The sequence below is a fragment of the Lissotriton vulgaris genome, chromosome 5 (assembly GCF_964263255.1).
Source record: "Lissotriton vulgaris chromosome 5, aLisVul1.2, whole genome shotgun sequence".
Taxonomy (NCBI): domain Eukaryota; kingdom Metazoa; phylum Chordata; class Amphibia; order Caudata; family Salamandridae; genus Lissotriton; species Lissotriton vulgaris.
This window is the reverse complement of record NC_141693.1, coordinates 257,556,215-257,574,173: the sequence shown is the minus strand read 5'-3', so window position 1 is coordinate 257,574,173 and position 17,959 is coordinate 257,556,215. Positions and strand designations below refer to the sequence as shown.

At 46.3% G+C, this 17,959-nt stretch overlaps 2 protein-coding genes across 3 annotated transcripts in view; one reads left to right on the top strand and one right to left on the bottom strand.

Annotated features, from left to right (window-relative positions):
- The window catches only part of ANGPTL7 (angiopoietin like 7), a 30,057-nt gene extending 24,584 nt beyond the window's left edge, over positions 1–5,473 (top strand). The window contains exon 5 of the mRNA XM_086921313.1: positions 1–5,473. Within this exon, the coding sequence (XP_086777439.1) occupies positions 1–212 (212 nt within the window). The 3' untranslated portion in view covers positions 213–5,473.
- Positions 1–17,959, bottom strand: part of MTOR (mechanistic target of rapamycin kinase) — a 938,810-nt gene that overhangs the window by 509,694 nt on the left and 411,157 nt on the right. The gene's annotated exons all lie outside the window — the stretch shown is intronic.

The following is a 17,959-nucleotide window of genomic DNA, read 5'->3' as shown; positions in this document are numbered from 1 at the left end:
GTGGATACTGGTACAACTGCTGCACAGACTCCAACCTGAATGGTGTCTTCTACCGCAAAGGAGAACACACTCAAAACGTTGATGGCATTACCTGGTATGGATGGCATGGATCCTTGTACTCGCTTCGCAGGGTGGAGATGAAGATTCGTCCACAAGATTTCAACCTGTCAGAGAAGCATTCACTGGCTGCTGCCAACCCAGTGTTCCCATGAGATATGCAAGAACTTGTGACTCACTAGGGTTATCTGTGTATATCTGTATAGTAGAGATCCGCTATGTATGCTAGCAGATAATAGATTCTTGTATGGAGTGTACAGTCCTGGGCCTTTGCTTCTGAGAAAGAAAGTCTGCTCTTAACAACAGTAACAGCAAGCCCCGTTCCATTACTGGAGCAAAAGGACAATAATTACTACTTACTGATCACCTCTACCTTCTGGTCCCCAAAAGCATACTTCCAATGGCCATCACCCAAACCAGGGACTATGTAACTTTCTAACAGGGATCAGAGAGGGACTGTATTGAATGAAATTGCCGCTCTGAAAAATCAGAATACTGCCTGCTAGTAGGGCCCGGTAGCTGTCTTACAAGACTCCCATATTTTTCTGGTGAATTTAGGGGTTGCTTCCACACATGAACACTGCTAATTCTCCTCCACCCAAAGATCTATAGTAAAACTATCATAATGTGTGTGTACACACACACACACACACACACACACACGTGCCTAGCATATGTCTATAGTCAGGTTTGGTGCAGGGGTTCCAAAGATAAGTGCTGGTAATTATTTCATCTATAAAGTTAACTACCCTATAAGACATCTACAGATATACTGTCGTATCAGTTATCAATATACTTCACCAGCAGACCATTATTACAGCAGCTTAAAGAATATTCTTGTAGTAGTAGACACTGATCCACTGATTTTTTGACAATACCAAACTAAAATCCTCTTGACTGTATAAGAACTCACAATCCAATTAGACGGCAAGAGATCTTTGCATTCATTTCCCCTTACATATGCAATGAGCCTAAAAAATTGTTTTTTTCAAGTCCATAAACTTACGTACAAGTTGTGATGGGAAGGCTAGCAACATCGCAATGTAAATGTGATATCTACTACAGTTATATACTTTAAGCTGCATTTTGCCACTTGCAATATACTCTATTGCGAGCTTGTGAGAAGACCGACATATGCAGATCAGTCTAACCCTGTGTGAAACGGAAGTAGGTCATTCCACATTTCTAGGTCACATTTTCTCTATATACAACAAAAGCAACCATGATGCATACCAATCTCTTTAGCTGTATCAGAAATGTTGCTTCTTCCTAAGCAGAGCAAACACAGTGAGGGTGGGGGCAAGGGTCAAGTAGGCGGATACTACACACTACTTTGCATTTGAACAAAAACTGTACGTTGCAAATTGAATTCTTGCAACTTTCAATTATAAGCTACTGGGGATATATTCTTTATGTTGCATTATTTTGTGTTCCACTCTACGGTTATGAGAGGACCACACTTATGCATGTCAGTCTTTCCCCTAACCTAAAGTAATCTAATAATCAAAAGCCTTTCAGAGCTTAAGCACGACCTAATAGCAGACTTAGGGGATAAGCCAGCATATATTTGCCCTGCATGGAGTCTAAAACATTCTTTGTCTTTTTTTTTTTTAACGTTCCATTATAGAAGCAATATTCTCAAAATTCGGAGGACGCAGCAGTAAGAGGTCAAACAAGGCCACTGCTAGACGGGCGATTCAGACAGTATCTATATTGTGTTAACCACATTTCTAAAGTGTGCAGACTGCGATGTACAGCTCCCTAAGGCTTGTCTTGGTACACTGACTAAGTGCCTTTGGGCGATTCCTCATTGCCCTACAGAGAAAGCTCTAAAGCAAAGGCCAGGTCTTGCAAAAGTTAACCATCCCCAACAGACCACATAATGTATCTTTAATGGGGGAATAAACCAATACATGGCAAATTCTTTAGCTAAATTGATATTCTTAAACATTAATTAACACCCATTTCTAGGGCTACAACATGATCTTTCTTGCAGCCAGTCACACACATGGCTGGCTCTTAGGCTGTTCATAACTGGTTAACTGCAAACCCTGCTGGATCTCCCCATATACTTTGCGAAAGGTAAGGGTGTTAGAAATGGAGGTTCTGGTTGGCTAGGGTATGCACATAAACCAAGCAGAACCCACCAATCTAGTCAGGGCAAGTAAGTTACACACCAAAGATACCCATTGCTCACCCTCTGGTTGCTTGGCGCAGAGCAGGCAGGCTTGCCATTAGAGGCAATGCTTAAATCGTTTGGGCAACACAATCACACAGCAACACAAGGAATACACCAAAAAAGAGACTCCACACAAGATTATACAAAAATATAGTATATTATACATAAACTCATACCAAAACAAGATAATTCATAAAAACGTTGCAAGTAATGCAATTCCTCAGATAATATTCGCTATTCTGGACAATGCAAGGCTAAAATGACATACACCAGTAAATAATTAGGGTATGTAATGCAACAGAAAAGCACATTAATAACAGTAAACAAACATAGGCACAGGAACCCCTGCACTCCTACTAGCAGAGTTACGTTATTGACTATGATCTAACTGAAACAATTTCTTTAGCCAAAAGAATTGGGCACAGGAGCATCAGCACTCCTATTAAACTTTATACGGTAAACAAGCCTCAAGCTGTAGGGCACAGAAGCATCTGCACCTCTGCTACAGTTGATATGGTACTTATGAGGAGCCAGACTCCTTTCGCTGCTCTGGCTCCCGGGGCGGCTCTACACCGCTCTCAGCATCCTACCTGGGCGACTCACCCCCCAGGTAAGAGAAGAGTACATAGTGCTAAAGAATTCTATGTGGCTCATAGAACACTTGTGCTCCTTCTTAGGAATCACATCCCGTTTACCAGCTCGCCTTGCACTGCTCTTACAGCACTGGCTGGTTCAGGAGTTGGCCGTAACCACGTGAATTAGAGAAAGTCCCATGCACATATGTGGGCGGCAAACCCACAGTTGGACTCGGGAGCCCACACAGAAGGGAATACCCACTAAATTAGGAGGGCAGGGAACTCTAGGGTCCATTTGGCAGTTCCAGGTGACCTGAACCCGGGAAAGGTGGGTCGTGCTGCGTCAGCTTTTCTAGTGACTGCGTAGCATCAGCAGCAAAACCGGGACGTTGTACTGCTTGGTAAGGGGGCACAGAGTCGACCTCTGAGTCAGATACCCACAAGCCCAGGGTGGAGCGATGGGTTCCCGAGCTCCTGATCAATGATGGGCACCTGATTGTGCACAGGCAGTCAACAGGGCAAGAAACAGCTGCTATCTCTCCTAATGAATGGCTTGTGGAGCCCACAGCATCCCCAGGGTCACAATCATGGGTGGCACAGAGCTCCCAGGCATCAACGGGCGTAGAGGGACACCCAGCCTCGCTCACCTTGTAGAGGGCGGTGCTCGAGGGCCCAACATGCTCTGCCCTAAAATACCCGCGACACTCGTCTGGTTAGAGTGCTGTACGAATAGTCAAATCAAGCACAGGGTCAGTGCAAAAGACTGGATGTTGCCGGACTCGGAGTCCCATGGTCAGCCTGTGTCTGCAGAGCCTTTTCTGGTCCTGAGGCTCTAGGAAACAGGGTACACGTCAGCATGTCCTTGGAGAACACTGGGGCACAAGGTGAGGAGCAGGCAGGCCAGTGCATTAGAGTCACTTGAGGAGATTAGCAGTCACTCCTGCAGGCCAGCACAGCAGTCCTCTAGCAACGAGCAGATTGTAGAGCCAGCAGCTTCTGGTTACAAGTCCCACGCTGTGTCTAAAAACATGGGGTCAGAGCCCCTGTACTTATACTCACAATTGTATTTGTTCAAGAGGTGACTTCAAAGGAACCCTTAAAAGTGCACAATTCCTTTCAACCCAGCCCTGGCTCCAGGTGTCAGCAGGCGGGTAAATCAGCCATTTATGTGAGGGCAGGACACAGCCTATATAAATGTAAAGTATGAATGGCCTGAGCCTCTCCCAGCCCAGAAAGACTATCAGAATGCAGATGCAACTTTTGTCACACCCAGATCTTTCTGTGTTGTGGCTGTTTGGAAAGTATGCACCAAGTACAGCTGTCACCCAGCCATAGGCGTGTATTGGAGTCAGACTGCAAAGCATAAGAGTCATAAGCACAAAGAAATGCCCACTTTCTAAAAAGTGGCATTTCTAAAATAGTAATGTAAAATCCAACTACACCACTACATAGGAATTATCACTACTATTCTAAATATACCGAACATGGCAACGCCACTTCTTTCTGATCAAGTATTGCCACTCAAAAGTATATAAAGGAATTCCCAATACTAACCTATGAGAGGAGTAGGCCTCACAGCAGTAAGAAATCAAATAGGATGTTAGTCACTATTACGACAAGTCACACATAAGGCACATGTTCTACCTTTTACTCACAAAAGCACCATGACCATGTGTAATAAAAGGGAGTTTAAGGCATGGCAAGTAGTTTAAATGCCAAGCCAAAGTGGCAGTTAACTGCACACACAGGTCCTGCAGTGGCAAGCCTAAGGCAGGTTTGAAGGGCAACTTCTGTGGGTGGCGCAAGCAGTGCTGCAGGCCTTCTAGTAGTATTTAATTTACAGACCATGGATATGTAGGATACCACTTAACAAGGGGCTTTCAAGTAAAGCAAATATGCCAAACAGGTGTAAGTCAATCATATCATGTTTAGAGGAGATAGCACATGCACTTTAGCACTGAGCAGCAGTGGTAAAGTGCCCAGAGTCCTAAAGCCAACAAAAAGGTGGTCATAAAAATAGGCAGAGGAAGGCAAAAAGTTTGGGGATAACCCTGCAAAAAGGGCCAGGTTCAACAAAGGGAAATCTACATTTTAAAGTGCAAGACATGGTTTGAAAGTTCACAACTACATTGATACCTATTCAAAACATTTGTGCATTTTGTTTATTTTCCTGTCACCAAACAATTGCCAGAGAAGTCTGGACCACACAGCATAGTGACCATTACTTTAAGTCCACCAACAACTGATCTCTGTGAAAATGTATTATATTTTTGTGATTGCCCAGAGTCCTAACGCCAATAAAAAGAAGATCAGAAAAATAGGCGGAGGAAGGCAAAATGTTTGGGGATAACACTGGAAAAGGCCAGGTCCAACAAAGGGAAATCTACATTTTAAAGTTAAAGACATGGTTTGAAAAGTTCACTACTACATTCAGACCTATTTAAAACATTTATGCATTTTATTTCTTTTCCTCTCACCAAACAATTGCCATGCAAGCCTGGACCGCAAGGCACAGTGCCCATTACTTTATGGCCAGCAACAAATGATCTCTGTGAAAAAGTATTATATTTTTGTAAATATGATTTTATTCTTATTTTATCTTTCTGAAACATCGTATGACATTTTGTTGTTTGCTTAGCAATAAAAAAAATGTGTTTCTGCATTTCACGTGAGTTGCACCGGATTCATAAAGTCTCTTATAGACACATTCATACAATTATATAGGGCCCTTCCCTTTCTAAGCTGTTTAGTAAAAGTTTTTAACCACATACCACTGCTGCACAGCTTTGCCTACTACTTAAAACGGGGAGGGCATTAGAATCAAATTTGAATTATCTCCTCTTGGGGGCACTAGCTCACCTAGGGCCAGATGTAGGTAGCCCTTTACCGATCGGAATCGGCCGAAAATACCGATTTTCGGCCGTTTCCGATCGGTAAAGGGCTATGGAGATGTAGGTGCACATATTCGGTAATTTTACCGAATCGGTATTATTACCGAATCGGTAATATTTACAGAATCGGTAATATTTACCGATTCTGTAAAATTACCGAAAATGCTAAGATAAAATGTGGGTAGCCAATTTTACATTGGCACATGGCTTTCAGAATCGGTATTTTACCATGGAATACAAATCCATGGTAAAATACCGATTCCTGTGTACATGGACATCTGTGCATGTACACATGTGCCATGTGACAGACAGACGTGCCCTTAGGGCATGTCTGTGTGCCACATTGCACACATGCCCGTTTTGGGGGTGCTAGAGGGTGTCAAAGTGACACCCCCTGCACCCTTGACAAACTCGGTGTTTACCGATTCGGTAAATACCGAATCGGTATTTGCATTGAATCCTATGGGTTTCAAGGCCCATAGGATTCAATAGCAAATACCGATTCAGTATTTACCGAATCGGTAAATACCGAGTTTTAAGGTATCGGTAAAAAATCCAGATGTTGGTACCTACATCCCATTTACCGATTTTGAAATACCGAATCGGTAAAATTCGGTATTTCAAAATCGGTAAATGTGATTTACCTACATCTGGCCCCTACACTCTAATCTGACAAGGCTATGAATTGTTTCACTGGCTAGAAGACAAGAAGCTGGGACTTACTGCTATAAGCAAATGGATCTGTCTTGTTAAATGTAAGAGTACCCCAGCACAACTCCCAAATCTATTTGCTTTTTTATTGAGCAAGTCTTCTAGCTGTGGCGTATTTCTCTGAGTATATGGGCTTTGCCTCTGGACAAAAGTAAGAATGCCCAGTATGACTTCCAAACCAATTTGTTGATTTATTGAGAAGTTCTTAAAGCACGTGCTGTACATAGTTACAGTGCCAGTCAAACAGTATGTTACAGCAGGGTTCAGAGCATGTATGACACACAGATGACTGAGATGAGGTTTTGGTATGAATAATGAAGCAGCAACTGAACATTACAATGCTGAGTGACACTACCAAATGCTTACATTGAACGGAAGAGACATGTACCAACCACCACAGTATTTACAGATTTACATTTCAGTGGAATGACATCAGGTGGGGAATAGACATTCAGAGATTAGATATTTACAGGAAAAGGAGTTGGACTTTGAGAGTTTGCCTGTACTCATTATGGAAAGGTGGAGTTTGAAAGCGCTTGGGAGGATGTCCCCTATTAGTTGACTAAGCAGCGGAAAGGATTGAAGCCTTGGAGGAGCTCATGAAGGTTTGTGAACAGCGAGTGGAATGTAAGTTGGTCAGATATAGGAGACCAGCGAGCATGTGGCCTGTCTTCAGCTTGAGGAGGTCAGGTGAATTGACAGCTTTTGGCGAGTACCTTGTACTTTTCTCGCTCATCTAACAACCATTCTACCAGGTGTCAGTATGGCAAGGTGGACGGCTGAAGTAGATCGGCTGAAGTAGACCGGCTAAAGAGGGACCGGCTGGTAAAATTGATAATACGGTCATAGGTAACAAACTCATAGCGGAGAAGTCCCATCAGTAAGGCAACAGAGTAGTGCAATTTGAGGAAGTCAAGTGCATTTCTCAGAGAATATTTCATTTCAAATAGAAGCTGTTGGCAATTTTTTTATATATAAAGCAGCTGGAAGCACATGGTTGTAGTTAAGAAGATGATCATATTTAACTGTACTCAAACATTTTGGTGAGGGAGGGGGGTTGAAGGCGTAATGGAAATTTACTCGGACTAAAGATTTCTCTACAGGCTGATTTTTTTCAGCAGTACCTAAGTGTTTTTGACCACAGAGTCAACGACTTCTTCACCAAATGTGAGGCAACCATGTTCCAGAGACCAAGACAACACACATAAAACTAATTAAAAAGTAACAATGCTATCAAAATGCAAATCTCCTCAAAATAGGGAAGGGATAGGGGCAGTGATGATAAATATCCATCAAAAAGAATATTACGAAATTTAAACTTATTTTTACTTTAATTGGACGCTTTTCCACCAGATTCCTCCACTTGGAAACATTCCCAAACCGCTTACTATACTGAAAAAAGGTCTGAGTCTCATCACCAGACTTTAATCCAACAAGTGTGGCATACCACCCTACCAAATTGCACCTCCAACCTTGCATCCAAAATCAAGACAGTAATGTTGAAAAAAATGTGTGCAAAGAAGCCTAAGTGGCCACTTGACGGTTATCCAACACTGGTACTCCTCTCAGCAGAGCAGATATGACCACCTTGTTCCTCAATAAATGAGTCCTGAGACAGAAAGGGAGCTCTTTATTTGCAAAGATGTTATTGAGCGTTAAGCATAGTACAACCTATCTGGAATTGGTTTGTTTGCAAACCAACCAAGAAGAGAGAATGCAATGTTGCTAATCAGTTCTGAATCCTCTGGATCTCTCCCCTGACCTTATTTCGCTCTTGCATGCTTCCACACTTATGAATCAGCCATCCGCCTAAACAAGCAGGGATATGCCCCAAGGACTATCTCTCCTGTGCACTGCCCTCTTCCAAACCCCTTTCCAGGTTACCTGCCCGTCCTCTTCTCTAAACCGAGCCTATCCCACTTACTACTCCCAAAAAGGTGTGAGGCTCTGAGGAAACCCTGGCGTTTCTCTGAATGATGCCCTGTCTGTACGATGTTGCATTAATCGAGTAAGACAGCCACCAAGTTGTAAAATTTCCATGGAAGCTAAAACCTTAATACTCATGCAGTTTGGAGTAAATTCATAAAAATCAGTGGCACATACTATGTGGAGAGCGTGGGCTACAATATTATCACAAGCACGAACGCCTAACCACTCCAAGAGTATTTTCTCAAATGACCCTTAAAGTTACACTCCCAACAGTACCAAAAAGGCAAGCAGTCAAATACCAGGGCAGCAGCCCTACTTATCCAATCGCAAATGGCACTTACATTTTTTTTGTTTCCTTTCCATACACCATCAAGTTCTGCATTGCAGGTTTAGACCATTGTATGGAGCTTCACTCAGTTTTAATGAACTTATCCTAAGCCAAGATACTTTACTTCCTGCAGGGCACAAAGCTCTCCCTGGCATTTTGATATTGCCTCACATGCGCACACCTTCCGCTCTCTCTTTGAAATGTCGATGTTGCTTAGGAGTAGCAATATATCTTCACCATAAAAGCAAGGAAGTAGCAGGTACATGCATCAATCTCGGCATTTGCGATTCCTTAATTGCGATTTTTAAGGAATCGCAATTAAGGAATTGCAAATGCATTAAGAAATCGCTAAATAAATTGCGATTTCTTAAAATTCCTTAATTGCGATTAGTATTTTGTGAATCGCAATTAAGGAATCCCTTCCCATTCATTCCTATGGGCCTAGAAGCCCATAGGAATGAATGGGAAGACAATCTCAATTTGCGATTCGCAATTAGCTAATCGCAAATTGAGATTGCGATTTCAAGGGTGCAGGGGTGTCCAAAGGACACCCTGATGCACCCCTGAAATCAAACAATGCCCTAAGGGCATGTGTGTGCACAACATGAAAGTGAAAAAAATGCACAAAATTGCATATTTCTAACATTTCGCAAAATTACCATGAGGTCCAACCTCATGGTAATTTTTTCTCTCTAATTGCGAAATCGCAATTTTTTTCAGTTTCATGCATTGCTTTTAAGGAATCGCAAAATTGCGATTCCTTAAAAGCAATCGCACTTTAAAAGATCGCAAAAATAGCGATTTCTTCACTTTTAGGATAATGCATCCCAAATAGTGATTTAGGAATCGCAAACGGCCAAATTTTGCGATTCGCACCGTTTGCGATTCCTAAATCGCTTGATGCATGTGCCTGTAGGTTCTTAAACAATGCATATTACACTCCGTTTCCCTTTACACACAGAAAAGAGCCTCGTCAACCTTCTAGAAAGAACAACAGTGATTATTAGACTAGTCTACAGGTCGCGTTACTTAAGAATGCCCTTGCGCTCTTGGACAAAGCCACAAACTTCACCATGCGAGCCATTTTTATTGTCCTAAACTCCATCCTCATTTCTGACAAGTTAGGAAAGCTTTCAACAAAAACACAGAGCACTATCCAAACTGCAGAAAATAGCATTCAAGATCTTACATAGAGATTCAGCAACATAATTTTGCCATACACTCTACCAACTACAAATCTGCAGTTAACTAGGTAAAATGCATTTTGAAGGCCTTATTTACCAAACAATCTCAAACTGACCAGCACGCATCTAGATTCTGATTTTTTATCATTCTAGCCCCCCGCACTGGAACTCATACAATGTGCAACTCTGGGCAATCAACTTCATGAATGTCTATCGAAGAAAAGGGAAAACTATTCTTAACTGTAACAAATGGTTTGCAGCGTGTGGTAACATAGATTCATAAGCTTCACTCCTTCCGTCCTGTGTTAGGCTCAGAACAGTACAAATTGTTTTTCTTCAAAGAAGTGCTTTTGGTTTTGAGGTGACTTGCGATTCCTCCCTAAAAGGCCGCAACGTAACTGGAGAAACACTGTACCAGACTGTATTTCTCTCCTATGAGTATATGTTGAGATGTAAGGTATTCTAGAACCTGGTATGGAAATGTTATAGAGCCCAAAGTTAGTTGCACAACTGTTAACTCCATACAGGCTCTTGTCTGGGGAGGCAGCAAGGGACATGTTAATCTACAGCACTCAACAATGCACCGAATGTTACAGGTAAGTAACGCATTCAGTTTACTGCTTCAGATAGCATACTTTGCACAGACTGAAAAGCATTACCCAGACCTCAAAGGTGAGAAAAGGAAGATGCATGGAATAAACTCTTGAGTACAGTTTGTCATGTCACTCCTGCACTTCATTTTTTGATGGCCTTCAATATCCATAAACTAGTGATTGCTGAATGTCTGACAGGAAGACTGGTAGTAGCTTAGCACTGGCGTTCTGGGGCTTTTATGAGTTTCACTCAGAGAAAGGATTGCTCGACTGGAAGTCCTTTTTGCATTCCCCTATATTTAAACACCAGGTATGGGAAGCGTGAGTGGCATATATCGAGAGATAATTGGAGAATCCTATTTCAGTCCATTTTTTAAATAATTATTTTGCAACTTGGCTAGATAATATTTTTAGAAACCTTATTTTTCAGTTTTACAGAACATTACAAATTAAAAAAAAGAAAGCAGTAGTGTGCATGGTTAAAGGTATAGTGCACATATTGCAATATGATATCACAAAACATAATTCCAGGGACAAAGGGCTATCAGAATTTACCAGGGAGCAACCGTGTTTACATGCATGCCACGTATATCATCAGCTCAAACGGGTGGGGGATCCGGTCAGTCACCTCGTCCCCCTCAATTGTCATCGGTGCCGTCACTGACTTTGCTAGATAATGAATAGGTCTCTGGAAACTTTTCCACACCACAACGCGGAACCACAAGATAAAAAACCGTGGAAGCATGGGAACAGTGTGCGAAAAGCAGAACATTTGGAAAGGAACGGTGACTAACAACACCACCCACAGTAGTGTCACACCGCAGAATCCAAGGCAGGGAAAGAAGAAGCGAGCAGAGCCCTGCGCAACCACCCTGCCAGCACATAGACAGGCTCCCACCTCTGGCAGGGACAACAAACCTCCAAGCCACCCCAACATAGAGGGCAACCACCTACAAGGGACAAGGGCAGGACATGACCAGATGACCCTTAATCAGAGGATAGCAATGGAAGGAAGGGAGAAGAAGGGAGGACAGGGATAGAAAGCAATCCCCCCCAAACCTGGAGTAGAGAGAGCAGCAGGGCACCGAAACACTGGGGCCCCATCCTCCAAAAAACCAAAAGAGGAATGAACCGCCCCCAGACGGAGCCACCTATCAAGAACAAAGAAGTCACTCACAGGAGACCCAGCCTCCCACCGGGAGGCGAGTACCGAAGACCAACCTAAGGGTCCTCACAAAATAGAGGAGGAAGGGCGGGTCGTGAAGGAATAGGGGGGTAGAATAGTCTCTGTCAGATACATCGTTACCGAACATAAGTAACTCCTACATCTGATAGAGACTACTAGCCGCAGATTCCTTCACGTAGAATAGATACCCTAGCAATACCCCCTGGGAAGGAGGGTCTGCGAAAGGACCCCACCAGTCAATACAGAACAGAGTGCCCCACAGGGAACCAGATCTGTGGACCAGGTAGAACCTCGTCCCTGCCAGGCGAAGGGAACCCCCCCAAGCAGACCCCCACCAACCTCAAAAGATGTAGGAGGGAGAAGAAGGCTGAAGAGGAACCAACGGCAAGGTCGGAGAGGATGAAGCACTCCACTGCCCCACAAGGCAACACAGCTTCCGCCTAATGCCAAGACAGGAAGGGAGGAAGAAGAAGAAGCCTAGAAGACCCAAGGAAGCAAGGGAAAAGAAGGCAAACCCACTCCAGGTGGAGAACAACCTGTCAGCCAGAACAGTGCTAGCAGTCAAAAGCCGCCAGAGACAAGAACAGCCCGAGGCCCCAGGAAGGCTGAGTAGGCGGCGCCTGGTAAGGGAGAACATAGGATCATCCCAGACCTCAGGGCAGGAGCAGGGAGAGGAGGAGATGCCCGGGCACACCACTACGAGTGGCCGCGCACACGATCTCAAGGAGCAACCTACACAAACGCCATGGAGAACAGGCACCTGAAGGCGATTAGAACCCTCCAGTAGAGCTCAAGCCATATGACAGCTGCCACTACCCCACCTAGGGTATGATAAGTCCCAAAATATGGGAAGCCTCTTTGGAAGAACTTCCACAGCAGAGGAAAAAACAAAAGAGTCATGGGGAAAAAAACACCCCCACGAAAGGCTTGACAAGCAGCCCAAGCAAGCAGAAGGCCTAATCTTAGGGCCAAGTCTGCGCAACAATTCCAACACACACACATTTATTTATTTATTTTTAAGGTTTTATATAGCGCGAACAAGATCTTTGCAGATATCAGAGCGCTTTGCAGAAACAGTAGGTAGGGTAAACAAAACTCTTGAAACAATATAAAATTCAGTAGTCAGTGAGTTTCAAAATAGGGTAGCAATCACACAAGAGTATGCAGACTAATAACAATCAGGAAACAATAATATTGAAGCAGTACAATGTCTAATCGGGTACGATTATAGCACCCCAGAGGGTGAGTAAACGCAGTGTAAAAGCAGAGTAGTAGTCAGTAATGGGTGCGTTGCAAGTTAGTGAGGCACTCAAGTCATAGTGTACAACCCAATAGCCAAGTTGGAAACCAATAATATAGCATCCGTGCGATGATTTAGATCGGAGAGCAGTCAAAAAGAGACTCGCATAGGTAAGCAATCAGACGGCTGATAATGTAGGAGCCAAGTATTGTCATTGTTCCAGTATCAATAGTATTCAGGTGAATTTAGCCTGAAGGATGGCCTTCACCTCTTTCTTGAAGAGTGCAGTGGAAGGGATAAGCCTAGTTTTTGGCGGGAGTGCATTCCAGATCCTAGGCGCCATTCCTGAGAAGGAGCGTTTGTATGTTTTTTCCTTCCGGAATCTCCGTGGTTTCAGGAGGAGGGTTTTTGTGCTTCTGTTGGATCTTGAGCCTCCTGAAATGGTCAGCTTTTGAGTGAGGTAGTTGAATAGACAAAATATAATCAATAAAAGTGCCGTCCAGCAGCCAACAATGCCAAAGTCCCAAGGAAGGACGCAAATGGCCAGAAAACACTCCATAGCCAGAACAACCGGCCTAAGAAGGCCCAGAATCAACCTGACTCAGGAGTCACTGAGGAGGGGACGGAGGAGGAGGGTAAGGTGGAGGAGGACGGAGCCCTGCCAAGAGCCTCTGGATGGCGGAGGCGGCCGGGGCATGGAACAACAGGCTGCCATTACACGGAAGGTCAATGAGTCGCTCCCGAATATTCTCAGGGAATACTCCATCCCGAAGCCAAGCATGGTGACGGAGAGCAACTGAGGAAGCCATGGCCTGGCTCAGCACCTCTGAGATGTCCAGAGCAGAGCGGAGAATAAACGCCGCAAGCTCCCGGCCAACCAACGCATGATGCCTTAAGTCCACTTGACCACCCTCCTGGGACGCTGCGGATCCCAGAGACTCAGCCGAGTCCCACAAACAGGAGGAGGCCCGAGCCAGCACACACAAGGTGTTCAGGGCCCGCAGGGCAGCGCTGGTTGAGGCAAACATGTTGCGCCCCCAAGAGTCCAGCCAGCGTGCCTCTCAGGATGGCGGAGTCACCAGCGGCGGCAGGGAGGGAAAAGCAGTCCGCATAAGAGGACTGGAGGCAGAGGGGTGGAGGGAAAGGCACGCCGGGTCAGGCGGCACCAGGAGGTGCCGGTGCAGAAGATGTTGAGGCACCGGGTCCCCTGAGGCAGGAAGCCTCCAAGCTCCCATCAAGGAAGAAAGGAGGGAACCTGCAAAGGGAAGTAAAATTTCCCTCCTACCAGAGCCCTGGTGGAGGACCTCCAATAGATGGTCCGCCGGAAAGTGAGCCACCGGGTCACCCATACGCAGGATGCCAACAGCCGTGGACACCATGTGAACGAAGGCCGCACCCCCCCTCCGTAGGGCCCGCAGCAGGGAAAGCAGCTCCTCCGTTGGCGACGGCTGCAAAGTAAGACGGCCATCCCCGAGGCCAAGCGGGACGGGAAAGAGCCAGACCTGGAAGTAAGAAGGGCCGAAGAATGAGGGACCTGCCGCTCTTCCGCCAAACACCTCTGCCTCAGGAAGGGCGGGGAGCCGCCCTTCGACACTGGTGAAAAAGACACCACATGGCGACCAGACTCCGGGGAGGATGAAACCAACTTACAGCCTGCCTCCGGAGAAGGAGTGTCCGAAGACGAATCCACGGTACGACCACTGCGCGGAGCCGTAGAGTTCGCTGCCTGAGGCAGGTTGTTGGTACCATCCGGCGTCGCTGGACAAGGTTCCTCCAAGTCACCCCGCACCCGAGACCGGAGTGGAGCTGCAGTCGAACCGGCCCCAGGGCAGCGCCGACCGGACCCCCGCTGAGGTAGCCACTTGCGTTGGGGAACGAGACGGGCCTGGGGAGTGACACGAAGCCCTCCGCCAGCCGCGGCCCAGAATGAGGCAGAGACCGCTCTGCAACCCACGTGGCGGTGCCAGGGAAGATCCAACCTCCAACTCGCCCTCCGTCGAAGCAGCCGCCTGTGGGGAGGGACGAGAGGGGCATTGGGAGGGACGAGAGGTGCCCGGAGAGGGACGAGGGGTCTTCACCCGGAGCGGGAGGAGGAGGTTTTACCAACCCCTGTGGCACGGTCCAGCTGCTGCCGGCGCCGTAGCGGCAGCACCTCGGCCTTAGACAGGACCACCTTGTCAAAGGACCGATGACCTTCCGCGACACCAAAGGGACTCCCGTAGGAGTTTGGGGCGAGGTAGAGACGCCGTGGCCTGAAGGAGGTGACCCAGAGGAGCAGCACCCCAACAGCACCACATCCTCCAAGCTTGGATCCGCACCAGTCGGCGCCGGAGCCACCAGCTGTGCCGCGGAGGACCCTGCGCAAGGCGAGGTGTCCGCCGACGCCCCAGGAGGGGAAGACGCCAGCGAGGCCAACAAAGCCGCCGTGTATGTCTCCATTTGGACTCTCGACGCCCCAACATCAGGAAACGGTAGATACAACACACGGGGCCGCATCAGCCGCGGAGAGTCCTCGTCCCCAGCAGGCCGGAAACTAGCCCCTCGGGGACAAACTGTGACACTTACCCACCGAGGAGCGACGCTCATGTGACGTTGGAGAAGGGCGAGGACGACGACCACAGCCGTACCTGAAGCCGTCCGCCTCAGCAGACCGAGGGGAGGACATCGACCTTGAGAGACGCGCCGAGAGAAGTTTCTTGCGGCGCTCCCGCCGCAACTTTGTCTCCAACTGTTGACAGGCCTCACAGTCAGTGGTGCCGTGATCCTCCCCCAACAACACATACACATACGGGTCCGTCGCCGACATAAGACGCCCACAAAACATACACGTTTTGAAGCTCGAAGGCATTTGCACACTGTTCCACCAAAAGAAATAGAGAAAAAAGGGTCTTAAACACACCCGTAGCAAGGACCGGATCAGCGTTGCACGCGGAAAAGGAAAAAACGGACGTAGGCGCATTGGGGCGGGTCTTATGTGACCTCGCTGACGGCACGTGCACAGACGACGCCTGGGCGTAGTCGAGTGATGTCGTCCTGCCCCCGGTGCGCAGGGATGCTGTGACAAAAAAGTTTGCGGATCCAGTCTCACGCCTGGGAGTAATTCTACGTTAGGAATCTGTGGCTAGTAGTCTCTATCAGATATGACAGTCAACAAAGTGACTACATACATGTTTCTAACATTGCAATCATATACCAGCTGAATAAAACGTGAATTAGTCTTAGAATGGATGACATGTTTAACCATTCTTTTTGTTTTAGGCCTCAAAAACCTTTTCCTGCATATTCCAGTCATACCAGGTATGGTATAGCCTAGCACTGTAGTGTATAGTATGGCCTGTCATTGTATTATATAGTATGGTATGGCATGGCCTGTCATTGTACAGCACGATATGGTATGGCTTGTCAATGTGCAATATGGTATGGTATATTATAGTATGGTACTGTGAGATATGTCTTTGTAGGATATGGTGTAGGAAACAGGGTTTTTGTTGCAGTAGTCCCCCCACTTTTTACCTTGTATTTGATGCAACTTTGACTGAAGTGCATTGGGGTCCTGCTAAACAGGTTCCCAATTCCAGTGTTCTTTACCCAAAACTAGACAACTGGTCATTTGATCCCCAAGTGACCAGGCCTTTAGCACATCTGTAAGTCCCTAGTAAGAGGTAGCTCTTTTAACTAGGGCATAGGTACTAAAGAGGGTCACTAAGAGATGCAGCATATCTTATGCCACTCTAAGCTACCTAGGGCCAAACTCATACAGACTGCCACATTAGACTACGTGACAAAATGCTCTAAAAAGTGAATACCCAACATGTCACACACCTGTGTGCCATGTCCCCTAACACTCCATGTAATATTTGTAAGACACCCCTACAGCTGGCCTTACAGCTCTAATGAAGGGTGCAATATATTACGTGTGGACATATCAGCATGAGCAGAGATGCCCCTGTGCTGGCCAGTTCAATTGCTGCCAGTACAAGTGATCAGGGAAGCCATTTTAAGTCCATTTGCTGGACACTGGTCAAAAACGAACTCCTCAGCTACATATTGGCTTCACTGATACCAAAGATGTTTAGTATCATACATCTTGTATTAATAAGCCCACCCTGATTCCAGTAATGGATTTATTAATACATGCACCCAGAGGGCACATTAGAGGTGCCCCCTGAACACCTACCAACTACTGGTGCGCTGACTTGTTGTAGCCAGCCTGCCACCACAGTCGAGTTTCTGACCACAAGGGTCGAGAGCTTTTGCTTTCAGGAGATCAGGAACATAAGCCTGCTCGGGCAGAGGGTGTTTATGTCCCAACCCATAGGATGACCTACGAATTTGGTATGTGAATCAGGCTTCCTTCACAGGAGAGGGTGCTGACCCCCTGCCCTGAGCCATCTGCCGCGAGGACAGGTGGGAAAATTAGGTATGCTGGAGGTGTGTTGCACTGTCGGGCTGGGCACACCTCTAGGGCAGAGGTCTTCAAACTGGGGGGCGGGCCCCCCAGGGGGGCCTCAAGTGATCCCAGGGGGGGCGCCAGGCTCTGGCCAAAACAAACATTATGCTTCGTTTTCAGGCTAAAAAATATGAGCAGCAGTAAGCACGTCTGTAATGGGCCATCATTAACATCCCTTGTCATTTAAATCCTGGCTGGGCGAAGGTGTCAGAAGGGAAGGGACTTCAAATTTTAAACAGTGACAGAATTTAGCTGCTATGTTTAAATAATTCTAGACATATTTAAACATTGCCAGTTAAATAGAATAATTGTGAAAAAGTTTGAGGGGGGCTCGGCAAATTGTTTTTCTACACTGGGGGGGGGGGCGGAATTAAAAAGTTTGAAGACCACTGCTCTAGGGTAACCAAGCCTGAAGTGAACACCAAATTTAGGATCCCACCATCTTGTGTATGATGGAATTATTAATTTGGGGGCAGGGTGATACCCACTCCCCAAAGGAAGTGGTCATAAAGGGGGTGTAGGGACCCCAGGAGTAAGTAGCCCATTGGCTACTACCACTCACTCCCCTGAACACCCCTAAATTGAGTATTTAGGGGACACCTAATACCAGGACTTCAGATTTCAATGGACACAAAA